The sequence below is a fragment of the Vollenhovia emeryi genome, unplaced genomic scaffold (assembly GCF_000949405.1).
Source record: "Vollenhovia emeryi isolate VEMERY1.0 unplaced genomic scaffold, V.emery_V1.0 DF939206.1, whole genome shotgun sequence".
NCBI lineage: Eukaryota > Metazoa > Arthropoda > Insecta > Hymenoptera > Formicidae > Vollenhovia > Vollenhovia emeryi.
Window position 1 is genome coordinate 341690 of NW_011967160.1, and position 18074 is coordinate 359763.

An 18074-nucleotide genomic window follows, 5' to 3' on the forward strand; every position below is an offset into this window, starting at 1 on the left:
TTATTAACGTGTCTATCTTCTACTCTTTACTTTTTATAAACGAAATGATATTCTATTCGAGAGAGAAATTTTTTCGCAATTCTATTCTGGTCTAATTTTATTGTTATACATAGATTAGTTTTATGTTGTTCAGTAGCCACTGAGAAATATTAAAGAAAAATATAAATAATTGAAATATTTATCGATGCTTCTAGACGGACAATTAATCACTAATTATGAGAAGTCGTGACAACCTCGAGGGATCGTTACGAGTGTGATAAGTACCGGCGAAAAATAGAAGTCTGTTTTATTTTAGGCTTGTACATTCCGACTCGGGAATTCAAGCATCGATCTGTAATATTCTTCGAATGTTAGTTAGTTTGTAAATGAATAATACTCGAGACATACTGTTATATTTTACGTACCGATCTCAATGTTTCATTCGATATGCGTATTATCAAGAGGATATATGCAAGTATAAGCTGCTTGAGAGATCTCATTATTCCTTATACCGCAATTCGTTGTATCCAAGCACGAATCGTCGTTGCGAAATCAGTGAGGGCTTTTAGAGCATAAGACAAATTGTAATGGGAAGTCACTTGGATACTTCGAGTCAATAAGGATACCTTTTTGAAGTCAGTAAAAGTTTTATATTTGTATTATAAAAATTATAAAATGCCTATAAAGGAATATTTTACGTTCTAACGTATGACAAAGCTATCGACGATGATTACATATGACACACTTTCTGCTTGACTAGATCCGTGTTACCAGGCTCAGAAATAGGAAATAAAGTGATTTCACGTGCGTTTTTCGATGCATGTAAATCCGACACAGTGTACTTTTTTTCTAATATTCAAAATAGAATAACGAATAAAGAATGAAAAAGTTCCTAAAGTCTGGTAGCATCATCTAAAAACGGCTTAGAGTAAACAGTATATTTTTTAGGAGAGACACGATCAATCTTGATGCCGACAAATTTTGTTGATAGAAACGTACAAGAGGAGAACTCTATGGAACGGAACTAACGGAAGGAGAGAAAAAAACTAAAAAAGGTTACTCTAAGACCTTAGTTGAAGAATATTTTGAATCTAAAGCGGCGAGTAACGTCTGAACCAGTTAATACCAGTTTTATAGTTAGTTATTAGCATAGTTAAGACGAAGAGGCTTATAGACTGTTGTACATAACAGAACAAAGAGTATTATTAATCTACTTCAAAGATAAAACAAATAAGTTGTATTTTTTGTTTTGATTTATAATTTCTGTTTCACACTATGGCGCATATAGAGATACTACTTGTTTCGTTATAAAACGTTTACGCGTGTTTTATCCGAGTATAGATGTTTGTTTTGTCTCATTTTAAAAACGTGCGGCAAAGAGAAATCTTAGCAGGCGTAGGTCTCGGATCGGATTTATCTTGAAAAGTTTTTAAAGAAACTATCTAATCAAAAGGAATTTAACTTTCACGTTATAAAGAGCGAGTTTTAGCAAAATTTTTAAGGAATGTAGTTGATACGTCGCCGTACGTAAATGATTGTATCCGATTAGAAGAGAACGACGGCGCGGCAGTCGACGTATTAACCGATTCGACGATAAGTACCATAGTGTAGAGTGGTTTGCTGAATATTACCCCCAATCGCACAATATTACTGCACAATATTATCACGCGACGAACTTCCCAAACGTCTCGAGGTCGCGTTGCACATTTCGTATTCGAGCTATCCAGCAAGATTATCTAGCGCATATACACTTGTATGTAGCCGTTCGACTAACAGCGAAAAGAGCGATGTATTTAAAAGGGGGATCTTTTCAGGAAGTCCGAAAAATGGTGAGAAGATAGCACGAGCGACGAGGTGAAGCGAGGATGAGGGAACGCGTGTGCGTGTATGTTCGTGTGCGTGTTGTCGGTTGTTAAGTCCATATTTCTTTCACTTCGTCCGCCGAAAGCCTGCGTAATATCGATCTGTCAAGCGAGCAGCCCCAATCCCGAGTGTCCATGCAGGTATCTATCGTGAAATCCGTCCTTCACGCCGCAGATCCGATTTGGCTGTATATTCGAAGTCCTCCCTCGAATATCACTTGCTTATTGAGCAGTAGTATCGTGCACCAAGGGGCCACCTGCGTTTAGCGAGGATGGTGCACATATTTTTTTATCAATGAAGTGGCAAAAGATCGAATTATTAGGGAGGGGGGGCAGAGCGAGTCTCGCTGGCTGCGTATACGTGAGCCCGTGCACCGCTGAACGTTCGTCGAGAGTCGATGTCGCGGGCAGAAGAAAAAACGAATCGGAAATGACAATTCGCAATAAGCTTGATTGGCACTTGACAAAAGTCAGCCAGCGGTGCGTCGATTTAATTATGCAGTTCGTACCCTCTGCCTCTTCCTCGTTACTTTTGCCTAGACACACGATCGTTGAGAGCCAACGGGCACCCGCGCCCCTTTTCCGTTTGGTCGAGAAGACGATAGAAATTTTAATAGTACTACGTGAGTGTCTATCGATGTTGAATGTAAAAATAACCGTTAGCATATTATAAATATTACGACGTGGAGAAGCAAGAGGCGCGCCGAGCCAACGCTGATGCTGGCTGAAATATTTGTAAATATTTCGAGGAGGAGCGAACCCGCACGCACAAGGTAACCAGAGGGCGAGGACCTATTTCGGACGTGAGAGAACGCGGGAGGGAAAATAAAATTCTCGTTTCTACGATCCACACTCATCGCGATGTAATTATAGTTGTGCCTATACGCGACGGCGATGTGAGTTAATTAGTTCGAGATCCGAACGGAGACATTCTCGCGCCCCGACCCCGTTGCTTCCCCCTTTTCCCGTTCCTCCCTCGTGTCCGGAAAGCAAAGCGTCACTCGTGATTCATTAAAAAGAGTGATGTAACGCGAGTAAATTATGTACAGTAGCGAATTGGTGTTTGTATAGAAGAGATGGCTTCGTTTCTGTTGCGACTAAGTTCTCCCCCTTCCCCGCCCCCATTTTTTTCTGCAGGGGACAATGTACTACGACGGAAACGCACGAAATAAAGTATAACATTGTATTTGTCTCGAGGGAATTTATTCGTTAGGAACCTCGGCGGGGTGTCCCGCCTGGAAGATGGAAACCAACGAGCGCGAAGACGATTCCTCTTTCCTTTTACATTCGCGATCTTATAATCCTCCAATCGCACATGCGTGTAATCAGTGAAAGTATAATATATACGTATATATAATTACCGAGATATAAACCGAGAGGAAAGTCGTCTTGTGTTTATAACTGAAGAAGAAGGGAGATCACTTTGCGATATGCAGTTCGCTAATCTGTCTTTTATTTGGACCTTACGGTTCATCAATCGAGTCTCTCAAAGGCCAAACTAATCGATCGCATGAAATGAAGAGTAGAGAAAATTGACGAAGTCGTAAACGAATCGTGTACTGATACTAAAAAAGTTGCAAAAAGTAGAGACTTTTGATTAATTTAACTTTCGAAAGGCTTGTTTATACTATATGATTGATTAACGAGTCATATAATTCTTTTAGATGAAGGAGGATGCAGGAATCGGAACACGTCAGTTTGATGTCTGAAAGACTTATTTGCATACGTTTAGGTAACGAACTACACAATTATTTTCTTTAGATAGAAATAAGAATGCATTGGACATTTTCCACATATTCCCACCGTCGAGTCTTATCTCTCCTGGAAGAGACCTGTATCCGTTGGCTGCAACATCCGATCCACAGCGTCGCCATCGAGGCGCACATTCTTTTCTTCTCGACATAACAGAACGACGTACGAAAATCGGAACGCATTAGTTTGATTCCTAAGAAGCTTATTCGTGTACGCTTAATTAACGAGCTATGCAAGTTCTTCTCTCCGCGAAAGGTAGAAATAAGAATACATTGGACATTTTCCATATATTCCCACACCGCCGATTCTTATCTCTTCTGGAAGAACCTGTATACGTTGGATACTATCCAATCCCACCCAGCATCATCACCTCCGGCGAATCAAACGCGCGAGCGAGACAAGAACCCGGACCCTCGGCGACCGATAGTCCTGCTGACCCACTTCCGTCTTGTTTCTCGTCTTGCCGCGTTGGTGAACCACCACCTACTCCTTACTCGGTCTCCCACCCTGGGCCACGATCTTACGTTCTGCCCTTCCGGCGAACGCGCCGCGAATGGGTTTCCGTCGTTTGCAAACTTTTACAAACGACGTCGTCGACATAAGACAAGCCCGATTACGGAGACGAAACGTAGAGGAAACGTCGCGTTGCCGAGAAGAAACGAGAGAAAGTCTCGGTAATCCAAACCGCCGGCCGGGTTGTTTATTACGCGATTGCGATAATAGTTAACGACGATAATTGTTAATAATTTACTCCGCGGCCGCTAATTGCGTAATCAGCGGAGCTGTCGCGCCGGAGCGAAATTTGACCTGGTCTGCCTGGTCTACTTACTCAAGACTAGGGCGTACGGGATAAAAGGAGAGCCGCCCAAAAGAAAAAGGAGAAAAAAAACCGGAATCCCGCGCCAACCGTTGCGGAATCAGTGGAGTTTTATCAGATCGTGCCTCACGCTCGCTTTTGGCCGCGCCGAAGCCGGCGCTACGCCACTGCGGAAGTGCCAGCACGAATTTAACTGTGTTGCGGGTGTATGGTATACGTATACAGTTAATACTCATTGTCGCGAAAACACGGACAGCCGCGCGAGCGTACGCGATTGGCTGACCCGCAGTCCGGATTCGCCCTCGGCTGACCCCGTTGTTGACTGACCCACTGGCGAGGTACTGATAGCGCGACGCTATACGGTCGGCGGCGGAGTCAGTTCGCTTTGGCATTTAATTGCACGGCGTCACGAAAGAAAGACGCTTCGCACGAGTGATAACGGTATTTTCGATTACCTTTTTTACACCGCGGGAAGTAGATAACGACCGACATACGCGAGTAGGTCGACGTAGGGATGATTCAGATCCGAGAGATTCCCAGGCCGAGGATTCCCCGAACGCGCGCACCCATCCACCGAGAAAACGGAATAGTTCCGCAAACTATCCCGCGACAGCTTGCAAAGTCAGGGGACAAAGGGAGTAGTTTCGGGAACCGCATAATATAAAAGTTGTTATAAATTATTCATAAATTGAAATAAATACGGGGCGACGAATGTGGCGTAGGATATCGACGTTGTTTTATTAGTTACATGTAACTAAAACGGTAATGAAGTAATACGGAGTAGCTAGAAAATTGTATAGTTACGATAAGCTACGATAACTGTATCCTTTGTTCAGTTTCGGCAAACGTTTTACTGAAATTAGTTATATCGTGATGACGCACCACGATATATTTCTTAACCAATAGTATCTTTCGTTAATAAGACTACCTTACGTTACTGTTTGCTTGTACTCCGTCTTGATTAATCAGTTAATTAACCTGGCAAATGCCTTATTATTCATTTCTAACACATAAAGCCAGCGGCACACGATACAATTTTTCCTACTGGATTGCTTACGAGACCCAATCGGGATGTAAGCCTTAAGTCACCTGATCTAAAACTGCATGCTTTTTGGGAAAAACAGTATCGTGTGCCATTGGCTTTATTCATTTTTCTCACCGCAGCCGTACTATTTCTCGTGAATTTTCTCATTGTTGATGCCACTTTTTTTTCGCGGTCCGTTTCGCGATAAATGTCTCGATTATGAATCGTTTCGACATCTGACGGTTACAATGTTTTGTAATGGAAAAAGGGAGGAGATTAGCAAGATGTCCATTAGCGTAGTAATATTAAATTGATTATTGATATCAATTTAATCGCGCGAATAGAGGAAAGCCCGGCTTTGGCAAAGGGCCGAATATGAGGAGACTCCTCTTCCCGCACGATTAAATTGATATTAATAGTCAATTTAATATTACTGCGCTAATATCAAACAGTAATTACCGAGCGATTCGTAAGCAGTACCGAGCAGCAGTAACGTTTGCCAACAAATTAATGTCGGATCGGCGATCCGCTCCAAAATTCTTTCTTTCTCTTTTCTTTTTTACCTTCACAGCTTTTAATCCTTTCGCGACCGTGGTACGACGTCGCAGCGCGATCGACGCCCTGCTGAACGCGGCGCATTCTGATGCAAGGCTGCGCACAGATTTGCAAAACAGATTTTATTAATGGCAATTTTGACGCAACGATCGTCGGGCAACGGCACGCGGCTGAATATGCAACGAGCGACGCGAGTATCAATCAAATTATTACGCCAACTTGTTCCGCACGACGGCCGTAGGAGCAGTTCTCGCTGGCACAATAGCCCGCGTTGTACCCCCGCTCAGCCAAGTACAAAGTACAATACGTAGTTACGCGTAAGGGTGGAACGTAGACTCATTTACACGCGGCGTCACACCTTTAGAAGCGGAAAAATGCGGAATTTCTTCCTCCTCTCTCTGGACATCGGTCCCTCCCCAGGTGGGACCACGAGTAAATAAGGAATTGGCGAATTCGCCGCGTTCCCCACTTTTCACCCCGCGGCGTCGCGCGCGGTCCGCAAGGCCCGCGGAGGCCCAGAAAACGCATCCGGCGACCGTGTCCCCTTCTTCCCGCAGAACCGCTCGTACTGCCCGGCTCGCGGCGTCGGCTCTACACGGATCTCCCGTGCACGTGCATGTGCACAGCCGGCGCGCGGCGTTGCGAAAGAATTATGCGGGGCACAAGGTCCGACAGCGGCCGCTCGCCGGTCGAATTTTTACCAATCGAAGGTTACGTACTCGCGGCGAGTTGGGTCGCCGCCGCGTACGCACGTCACAATGCATACCTCTCCTCACCGCTCTTTCTCTTTACGTCCGCCGACTCCCTCGCCCTCCTCCGTTCTCTCCCTCTTTGTGACGCGGAGTTCACGATCGTGAGTCATAGCCGCGCGAAGGAGTCAAGACCGAACGGCCGGGGATGAGATTTCGAAGGCGCAAATTTTTCGCCGAGCGGTCCTACGTAAAGCGCGTACACGGGGGATGTGACCCCGAGATCACCATTAAAAGAAAAATGTTACAGCCTTCGCTGTCGCGTCGAATCGAATTGAGAGTTTCCCTTCGTTGTAATAAAAATTTATATTTACGCGGCATTTAAAAAGAGATGTGGCGAAAGTCGATCTACCATATTCCCGTCCACCTTCCAATTCAGTTGGACGTTATTATTTGAGAACGGTAGCTCCGAGAATTTCTGCCGAGTTCCGCAAGTTAGGCACTGGCTTTCATAGTCGTCCCGGTCCCCAATCGCCCACATCCCCTCCAGGCGAGGAGGTGAACAACGGCGACGAGGAGGACGACTCCGACGACGGCGAGGACGCCGACGACAAACGACCGGCACGACGCGGAGGAAGAAGAAGAAAAGAGAGACGAGTGTTCGGTGAAGCCTACCGACCGGCTATTTGGAACACGGCCGATCAGTTCCTTCGGCGCCTTCGCACCGTGGACGCGGACACGCGGACGTCCTTTGTCGCCGATTTCGAACGCGCGCCTCTCTACCCCGGACCGGGCGAAACCGGGGAGTCCCGCGAAAAATTTGCGCGACGCGTCGTCTTCCCAAAATCGATGACCGAGACCCGGAGGGATCAGCTTCGTGAATCTGCTGCGGAGAAGCGAAATTGATCGGAAAAATGTTTCGTGAGGTCGTACAGGACAGTTGATGATAAGGCCTGGAGTCGATCGATTCATCTCGTTAAAAGAATCCGACACGAGTAAGTTTACAGTAGCCGATGGTGCTGGGAGAGATTAGCGAGAGTGTGATATGCATTTGATTTGTTACACGTTGAATATGCATTTTGATTTGTTACGAGTTCAATTCGGGATACGGATAGTTGCACGTGCGTTGGAATTATTCAGTTTATAACGAACCTCGAAATAGTAGTGAAAAATATCTTCTTCGTCACCAGGCATATTTTTAATAAAAGGTAATAAATAATTTCCTAACGCTCCCCGGTTTGAAAGGAGTGTGTGTAACAAAGAACAAAATTTCTTCTCCAGACTATATTATCCGTGAGAAATATTGTAAGTGGCGTGATTAATTTGACCGACCTTATTTTCGCGCTCGTATATTTTTTGTATCGGGCCTGTTTCTTCATTCGCCTTAGCCAACCAAGCAAGGAAGTTACGGAGTTTTGCCTTTTTCCGGTAAGGTCACCGATAGGAAAGCTCGCCATATATTGCCATTTGTATAATTAACCCAGATTTTCCCGGATTTATGGTGAACGGCACGCGGGTCGGAGCCGCACACTGCACATTATAACAGACGGCCGACATGCCTTTGACTGAGAAGGAACAGCAAAAAATCACATCGTTCAATTGCACAATGTTGCTATAATTGATACCTGTCGCGCGTAATAATTAATAACGTCGTAGTCAAAAAGATTTTCGGTCAATTGTTTCAAAGTCCTCGAAAAGTTTAAGCATAGAGAACCTAAAATGTTAAACTAATGAAGCATCAAAACTAAATACTATCGTGTCGCTATAACAAGCTATAATTAACTGTAATCATTATATCAAGCCGCGCCACCGCGTTGGTCGGAGCGAAATCGAAGAGGACAGACGCTAGTTTAACATTTTGATGAAAAACGCGATTAAATGAATACCGTTGGACGTGCCTAAGAAGTTTTACGGGTCACGATACAATTGAGACGACGTGAAAATGTAGCCTTTATCCGGGAGGAGAATCATTCTCGAGTACATATATACAAGACGCGACGCTTAATATATTAACCGACACTGACGGTTATGTCCGGCGATGTTGCGACATGATATGACGCTTATAGCCGTCAAATGCGCTTCACGCTTTACTTCAGTGCCGCTATTCAAAACCTGACCTCCGCACGTTTCAGTTTGCGCGTACTACTTTTTTTCATTGTGTGAAACGATGCTCTCTCATTCGTAAATTTCATGAATAATTTGCGCCAATTTGTTACGACACATCGTTAATATGTACGAGACATTATAAAGATTCAATCGCGCACGACGTACCATGTAGTTCGGCTATTAATTGAAATATGGGAAAAATTTTTATTAAGAATTGAAAATATTATTTAGAATCGAATTAAATTAGGCAATATGATTGGACAATTCAACATGAAATTAAATAAATGGAAAACGCAGGACTTGAATGTTACATACAATCGGGCCGAGATTGCAGTCTCATCAGTTCATCAGTTTATAAAAAAAAATTGCAATATCGCTTCCTTAATTCCCGTTAATGCTGCTTCTCGTTACGTTTGCAATTACGTTTTGCAATTATCGCGAGATTGCTGTTTGTTTAGGGAAAGTATTCGACAGTAACACGAGACGATATCAGAACTGGCACAATGTCGGAGGGTTGCACGAGTTGCAGAGGTGCGAATTACGCGGGTGGCACTTTGCAGTTAGGTTCGACTACCGGTGGCAATACCGGAAGCTCGTCGCCCGCGTCTGGAACGACCTGTACAGCCACGAGGAGAGTCCAGGTCCGAGCAAAAGTGTTATACGGCACGGGCAAAGCAATAGCGAGCTTGCAAGCACAGGAGAAAGCGGCCAGACACTGACGAGGTAATTAATAACTGTAATTAACTCTGCGTTAATCCGATGAAATATGTGCGCCGAGCTACGTATACAATATTCTTCCCCGACGAAATAATTCTCAATAATAAGTTTTTATTTCTGTACTTCCCCAAGAATTAATCAAAGATTTCTAACATATTTCAATTTTAACATATGCTGCGTATAAATACTCGATAAATGTGTTTAGCACACTGAAAAAAATTTCTGGTTGAATATGGACGAATCAGATAATTCCTTTAGGATTTACCAGAATTCCTTTAGGATTTACCAGAATTCCTGTAATCCTACAGAAATTCTGGTAAATCCTAAAGGAATTATCTGATTCGTCCATATTCAACCAGAATTTTTTTTCAGTGCACCAGTCATATCGTTCTCTAGACTAAATCAGTGGCTTCGTCACTTCACTAAATTAACAACGGATAAAAGGTAAAAAACAAAATTAAAGCTTTCGAGATTGAGCGCATTAAAACTTTGACAGATCGTCGTGATTGAAAATAAATATTAACTTTTTTAAATGCACATGTACATACGTGTATACACATAATACACACGTGTACAGTTGCACACGTACCTACATAACATATTATGTATAAATTTGCAAATTTAGAATAAATTAAAAGCAATGGATCAGTGGTTTAAAAGAAAATGTTTCCAAGAAACGTAAAACTGCAGTACCATGAAAAAGTAATTGGTCTAAAGAAAAAAAGTTAACACGAAATAAATGTATACGTGTACATTTATTTCACATCAAGTTTCCTCGCTCCTTAAAAAGTTTAAATAAAATCGTACGATCATAACATTTAATGATACACGCTAAAAAGATTTAACTACAATATCGCTCTCCGGAAGTCGTTCAACTTAAATGAATGGATATAAAAAAATCCAATTCAATGATAACCGGATTAGTAGGAGCTTATATCAGATTGTCAATGATCAACGGACGGCGATCGATGTAGAAAATGTTAATGGCGCGACGCGCTAATTAGTATAATCTCGTGCTCATTTCGACTTGTCTTCCCGCCGGTATGAGTGTTCTGAATCCGCATCCGAGAAACCGTAAACGCCGCAACACAATTATAGGAAGCTCGATCTTACGTCTTCCTGCCGCGCGCGATGCCCGAGCAAAACACGGAGTCTTCCCGTGACGCGAGATGATCAACGGCGGACAGTCGAAATAACGAGATAACGCGTCGAGGCGCCACGGATAACAGTAAAAATACGCAAAAAACGACGACGCTGGCACCGACGAACAAAAAGCCAAGCCCGGAGGCACCTTCCTCGCGGATAAGACCAGTCGGTCGATCTGATCACCGGTTAGTACCTGGTTAACCGTCCTCGAGAAGGCCGCCGCCTCGATTCGACGATCCACACGCGTGTCTCCGTGTCCATTTTTTTTTCATTCTTCATCCTTTTCCCGTTTCTCGATCTTGCTCTCTACCGTTTCCGCGTCTTCGTTCGACACTTGACGATTTCGCGCTGTCGAGTATGCGCCACCGAATATTGTGAAAGCAACCAAGGGCCGTGTCGCCGGACAAAATGCACTTTGCAACCTTGTGAGTCGATATCGATAAGTGTTTCCTTTCTGATACAGACTTACAAACGTCATTGACAAATCACACCTGGAATGTAGTCAAATTCGCGATCAAGTTCAGCCATTTTTAAGCAACGTGTCTCTTCGTTCATCGACAATGTTTGTAAATCTGTACTAGACTTGGGATTATTTTAATGTAAAAAGAGATTTCTCTCTGTTAATTGTGGTACATATTAATTAAATTCTTGAATTTAATTATTAATATTCAAGATTTTTAAACATACGTTTTTTCTATACGTGTATATTTATAACAGATCTATAAATAGATCGGCTGTAAATAGATTTGCATGTTTCTACGATTCACTCGCCATGGAAAAATTCAAGAGAAGATCTCTCTCCAACGTCTCAACAAGGTCAATATAATATCTTTAGTCCATCGTGCCTTTGCTGTTCTACAATTCGCGATCCCGTTACATCTCTCTCGATCCTAACGCCTCGCGGTGCCGAGTTTCATTTAGTGAATGTTTCGACTCATCCAGTGCTTCTCTTCTTTTTTCTTTCTTTCTTTGAATTAATATCTGTCATCATATTACTTGGACATCACTATTGTTCTCAACGCTTCACGATCTCGGATATACAGATCGATTCTCATACCTTATCAAATGTCACGTTTTATGATGCTTATGTAGCAGCAATAGAATTATTAGTTTAACGTTGTAAAATTTAATTTATATAATTACATCTTGTTGAAACAAAGCTTCAAGTATTTATTGAAATCCTGCGAAATGGGAATAGAAAGACAAGGGGAGCGCGCGTTGCGATAAACGGTACCCGCGTACGTTGTATCGCGAGTGTGAATGAAATACCCGTGCTTGATCATGTAGATTAGCTCGCGATAAAGTCAATGTCACGAGCAGGAAAAACGTGACATAAATGTCGCTCGAATGTTACTTTGAGCACGATCGATATCAGAAACTCGTGCACACATCAGTGAAAGTCAGATCGCTATCAAAATACCGTGCGATGCGCTTTGAAACATCAAAAACATACAGCGCTAAATATCCATCGAGTGGATCGTTGATTTCTTTGTCTGAAATTTTGCCATAAATCACAATTGATATTTGCTGGACTGGGCTTAGACATCGGCGTAAACAAATTTTTTATCTAACATTTTCTTTATGAGACGCGGATATGCCATGTTACGCGTAATGAATGGTTGTTATTTTTGTCAGCCTCATTTTTTCCTCCCTCTCCTGCGCATTGTCATCGAAACCGAGGGAAACGGACGATACAGCAGAATCCCACACGAAAAGCCAAACGTCAAATCACGAAGTAAGAATTTCCGGCAAACACGAGCAATCGTTTTTCACATCGACGGACGCTGCGAGGAGGCGAGTAAATATTTCATCGGACTACAATCCTTTAACCCCGGAGATCCAAGAAAGCAACGCAAATACTTCGTATCCTGTCGAAGCAGCGCGGCTGAAATACGTACAGAAGCTGCTGAAGAGAGAGATAGAAGAGGCAGCGGCGGATGTGTTACAGCCGAGAGATTCCGACGGAATCACGTACATTCCTGCGAAAGAGACGAATCAGACGGGAGATGGAATCCGACATGAATTTTTGAACGTATCGCGCATTTCTGAAAGCCCCGCAGTAACAGAACCGGCGGCAAGAGAAGAAGAAGATGAAGAAACCAAAAAGACGGAAGATAAACTCAAAGAGGGATCCTGGGCCGGATCGCTGAATAATGCGGGTGTCAAAACTAACATGCCGAAATCATTGGGCAACGCGAAAAGTAATACCCCGCAACAAGTGAAGATCCTTCAAGAATGGGACGACGGCGTGCGAGCAAGTGTTGATTCTAATATCGGTGATACTTCGAAGGCGCACCTCGCTGAAAACTCGAATGATGGGATCGTGAAAACGCAGAACGCCGCGCCGAAAGCCGATAATCAAACCCTGGGTGGCGCCGATCAGGAGAGCTGGAAATCGGAGGAAGACGGTCTGATGGAAGCCGCGAATTTTGGCTTGCAAGCCATGAACGATCTTTATTATATTCAGGAACCTAAATTGTATTCGATGGGTAAGCGTTTAAGAAACCTTTACTAATCCATCCATCCAATGATATATCGCGTATTGCCAACGTTATTAGATGCGTATATCTACGAAAAAATTCTTATATACGAAACGAACGTGCAGGTCTTTATCTGGAGAACGATAATCCAGCGAGATACGTAGCGGCGTTTAACGATCAGTCGGAGGAGGCGAGAGGCCTCGCGAGATTCGGATACGCGGCCCTTCAAGGCACCGCTGTGTTCTTAAAAAAGTAAGCTTCCCGTAAGCAACAGCGAACTTCTAATGGCGTAATAAGAAACTGTTACGACTATTCCGATCGTCTTGTCAGGTTCCCGAATACGCCGTTGGAATTACCTTTATCCCGAAGTAAGCTCACCCGAAGGAGCTCGCTGGAACAACAATGTCCACGGAGGGACCCACCCCGATGCCCGCGGGCTAGCCTAAGGTACAGAACGTCCGACGGCAGCTGCAATAATCTGCAAAATCTCTGGTGGGGCTCCGCGATGTCTGCGATGAGGAGGTAAATATAAGCAAAGTGTATGGCGACCCGCCATTAACGCACTGGGAAAAGAATTGTCGCTACCGTAGCCAATCACGATTTGCTAAAAATATTTCGCTGCATCAGCTGTAAAGTTCTAAGCCACGGCAAACGGTTTGCTGCCGCACCTGATGCAACAGGCACAGTAGCAAAGTATTAGCTATCACAACTAATTGTAAGTATTAGCTGCCCATATTTTACAACCGAAATTTAGTCGCATGCAGTTTTTAGCTACGGCAGTTACACTTTCCTCCCGCGCGATCTCTGAATGTAAAACGTAAAAAAAAAAACGAAGATGCTTCCCCCCGTGCTAAAGCAATCGTCATACTCAGATTTCTTTCATCGGAATACGAGGACGGCGTTCAAAGTGTTAGGAGGTCGAGGGACGGAAGGCCGCTCCCGAGCGCACGGGATGTCACGAGCCTGATCCACGAAAACAAAGACGTACCCCTGGCTTCCATTACTCACATGCTAATGCAGTGGGGACAGTTTGTAGATCACGATTTGACAGGTTGGTTATTAAAATTTCCTTCAACCTCGCTTCAATTTGGACCGTTTCGTCAAGACGCAACTGTATTAATTATATCCATCGTTTCTAACAGCGACCGGTCAAAGCAGAGGATTTAATGGCACAATACCACAATGTTGCTTACAAGGGGGCGTCGGTTTTCAACCGCCAGAGTTCATGGTAATGAATTAATCAGTGACTGTAGTTATAACTTCTAGCCGTAACACCATCCATTATAAACATTCCGAGACGTTTTATTCGTACGGATATGATTCATGTCGTGTCGCTAGAGACAACCGCGGCAAATTGCAACATTTATGAACTGCAACTTTCGTCCCGCTTCGCACCCGAAAAGTTGGCATTTCGATACCCCCACGCGAGAGAAGAACGCGAGAAGAGAGTACACTTGTAATGTATGTCAATAGCACCCGGAGTGTCTTCCGATAGCGGTGAACCTGCGCGACAATTTCTACGGTCCTCTGGGCGTAAGGTGTCTGGAATTCCTCAGAAGCGGGCCGGCCCCTAAAGAGGGCTGCGAATTTGGCCCGAGAGACCAATTGTCCCAGGTGACCAGTTATTTGGATGCCTCCATGGTTTACAGCAGTAACGCCATGCACAGCGACAGTCTGAGACTATTCCGGAACGGTGAGTGCGCGCACCAATTCCGACGGTTTCGAGAGGAAGAGGCAGGGAACTCCTCCCCCGATCCGCTTAGAATCTCCATCTCTGATTTTCCAGGCTTACTGCAATACGGAAGGATACAGTCGCGCAGACCCTCGCTCCTGAAACGCGAATCAGACTTGTGCAAACGCGGATCTTTGTCTACGACCTGCTTCCGAGCGGGCGACGGACGTCTGAGCGAGCAACCTGCTCTCACGTCCCTGCACGTCGTCTTTTTAAGATTGCACAACAGGATAGCCACGGAACTATCCGTCCTGAACTCCCACTGGAGCGACGAGAAACTTTTTCAAGAAACCCGAAGGCTCGTCGGCGCGGTGGTCCAACACATAACTTATCGAGAATTCCTGCCGATCGTTCTTGGTAAGACAACTTCCAATTCGGTAGTTACGGCACTCACTCGAAGATAACATGATCGATAGTGTCGTAAAGACTAAACGAGACAAAGCGTTCTGAGGTAAAGCACTGGTAACGTTCCCCAGGCCCTCAGGTGATGAAGATCTTTGACCTGGAAGTTCTTAAAAAGGGCTACTACGAGGGATACGATCCGACCGTGAATCCCACCATTGCAAATTCATTTTCTACGGCGGCTTATCGATTCGGACACTCATTGGTCCAGCGGAGTTTCGTTAGGTTCGATAGCGACCACAGGCCCATCTTTAATAGTGAGTAAAATTGTAGTAACAAAAATTACTATAATGATATAAATGCCATAAATGCTATATTGTTATTATTATAATGAATAGAAGGGGGAATAGTATACTTTAAAGCCCACTGTTCAGGCGATCTATAATATAATTCGTCATTTTAAAAATCAAAACGTTATCCGCTTTCAATAATTTTATGTATAATACGAAAAACTCGAGAATGTACATGTGTACAATTATATTTTAAAACGCATGAAATACGGCATACAAAGTGATAAATAGAGTTTTGTCCTAAAATTTGACGCAAATTATAAGTCGTCTGAGATGTCTAAAGGTCGTATAGAGTCGCGTAAAGCCTTTAATTACGGAATTAAAATCAGTAATTTACACAGCACCGGTAAATATACATTTTAGAGAAAAAAATAAACCTTTGTCAGCGTAAATATTCGAGACACGTGCACCGCGCTGCTGCATTGCGGTGTACTCGCTGCATAGTAGAGCACATGGTTAAATGCATACAGGCGTTATAAAGATACAGTTACGCTTGATGTTTACAGTAGACAACACGTTCTACATTCTCGAGTTTAACATTTTATTTAAAAATCCTAAAATATTCTTTTATTGATTAATTTGATAGTGCACGGCAAATCATTTACTTTTTTATATTTACGTTTAATTTCTCCTTTATCTTTCATTTGTCAAACTTACAATTAGAGATACCAAGTTGTCACATACAATTTTGAATCACGATATACGAATATTCTCAGACACAATGTGTTTCCCAAGTATATAATGCTGATATCTAACAAAAAAAAGGCTTGAAGTATACTATAATTGTAACTAATTTCAATGAAACCGAAAGTATGGAGTAGTATTCAACTCAAGAAATAAAAACACTGTCACAGACGTCTCGATCCACGACGAGTTCAGCAACCCTGCGAATCTGGATACGGCGGGATCCGTCGATCGCCTTCTTCTAGGCCTAGTGAATCAACCGTGCCAAAGGCGGGACGAGTTCATGAGCGAAGAAGTAACGAATCATCTTTTCCAAACGCCCGGTTTCGCATTCGGCATGGATCTCGCCTCCATCAATATCCAGCGGGGCAGAGATCACGGTTTACCGCCCTACGTGCGATGGCGCGAGCCTTGTGCCTTGTCCCCGATAAAAACGTTCGAGGACCTCGATAGAGTAATGTCGCGAAGCGTCTCGAGAAAATTTAAATCGCTATACTCGTCGGTGGAGGACATCGACCTCTTCTCGGCTGGTCTGGCGGAGAAGTCAGTGGTTGGCGGCCTGGTCGGGCCAACCTTCGCTTGCATAATCGCCCAGCAATTCAGCAATCTGCGACGTGGCGATCGATTCTGGTACGAGAATCCCGACAGCGAAAGCAGCTTCACCGCCGGCCAGTTGCAACAGATCAGGCAAGTCAGTTTGGCTCAAGTACTATGCCGAATGATGGATGACATTAAGACTATACAACCGTTTGTTTTCCTCGCGGCGGATATGTTGAAGAATAAACGTCTTTCTTGCGATGATCCGGCCATTGGGCACCTGGACCTCGAACTCTGGGCCGAACGACCGTCCGAATTCAAAGACGACGTCGACAACTCGCAGAAAGTTAAACGAACGGCGACCGAGAAAAGTAGCTCTGTTCCAAGGCCGAAAAAGGAAAACGTTAGTCATAGGAGGAGAGTCTCCAGCTCCGAACATACAAAGTCTACAACTCCAAAGCCTTTTCAGAACAGCGTCAATCAGGAGAATAATATCGTCGTGAAGAAACCCTTCGGGCGTCCAGACAACCTCACGATCGTGGTCCAGAACAATGCCGTGAACGCGCCTGTTTTCGTGAACGAGGGAATTTACGGTTCGCGTATCAAAATACAGGGGCAGCCTTCTGCCAGACCAAGCTCGAACCTTAATCATGCTTTAATAAATCATCTGTATCGACCGCAGGGAAGGCCTATACCGACGACGATCCCTCATTCGCCAAGTATTCACTTAGCCCGTCATCCATATGTTCCCTACAGTTTCCGCGATCCCCATAATCCGAATCCGCTAGCCTACGGGTACAGATCGCCCGCTTTCGCCCAGGACGACGTCTTTTACGACAACTATTCCGGCACCAGTCCCACGCCCACTCTCTACACGTATTACACGAATTTCCAGAAGGCATCAACTACCCAAAAGTCAGAGATTGACGGTTATTTAATCAACGGACTCTTGTATCACGATTTACCTCCAGCGCATGCCTACGAAAGACCCAAGTTTTCAGAAAACTTTGGACATTACGCATTGAACGACGAACAGAAATTAGCGCAGAGGCCGAATTACGGTGGTTCTGAACCCCCGACAAACATACGGTTAACCAGACCGAGCTATGAATCGAGCGATGAATTTTATACAAGCAGACCAAACTACGATGGACACAAGCCTTCGACAAGCACACGGCCGAATTCCCAGCCGAGTTACGCACCGAATGATGAATCTTACCAAACGCACAGACCAAGCTACGATGGACATAAACCTTCGACGACCGCACGACCGAGCTCCCAACTGATTTATGTAATAAATAA

General features: G+C 44.2%; 2 protein-coding genes and 1 long non-coding RNA gene across 4 annotated transcripts in view; 2 read left to right on the forward strand and 1 right to left on the reverse strand.

The window, feature by feature from the left end:
* The window catches only part of LOC105561495 (ankyrin repeat and fibronectin type-III domain-containing protein 1), a 95036-nt gene extending 92009 nt beyond the window's left edge, over positions 1–3027 (forward strand). The window contains exon 13 of the mRNA XM_012011525.1: positions 195–3027. The gene's annotated coding sequence lies outside the window, so the exon portion shown is untranslated. The remainder of the gene's footprint in view (positions 1–194) is intronic.
* The window catches only part of LOC105561493, a 61725-nt gene that overhangs the window by 35676 nt on the left and 7975 nt on the right, over positions 1–18074 (reverse strand). The gene's annotated exons all lie outside the window — the stretch shown is intronic.
* Positions 7273–18074, forward strand: part of LOC105561494 — a 14232-nt gene continuing 3430 nt past the window's right edge. The window contains exons 1-11 of one of the 2 annotated variants that reach the window (XM_012011524.1): positions 7273–7673; positions 9243–9507; positions 12283–13136; positions 13253–13379; positions 13458–13649; positions 14000–14178; positions 14270–14355; positions 14601–14820; positions 14914–15216; positions 15336–15518; positions 16406–18074. In XM_012011524.1, coding sequence (XP_011866914.1) covers positions 7622–7673; positions 9243–9507; positions 12283–13136; positions 13253–13379; positions 13458–13649; positions 14000–14178; positions 14270–14355; positions 14601–14820; positions 14914–15216; positions 15336–15518; positions 16406–18074 — 4130 coding nt within the window. In that variant the 5' untranslated portion in view covers positions 7273–7621. Of the gene's footprint in view, positions 7674–9096; positions 9508–12282; positions 13137–13252; positions 13380–13457; positions 13650–13999; positions 14179–14269; positions 14356–14600; positions 14821–14913; positions 15217–15335; positions 15519–16405 lie in introns of those variants that run through there. The other variant, XM_012011523.1, reaches the window with a different exon arrangement.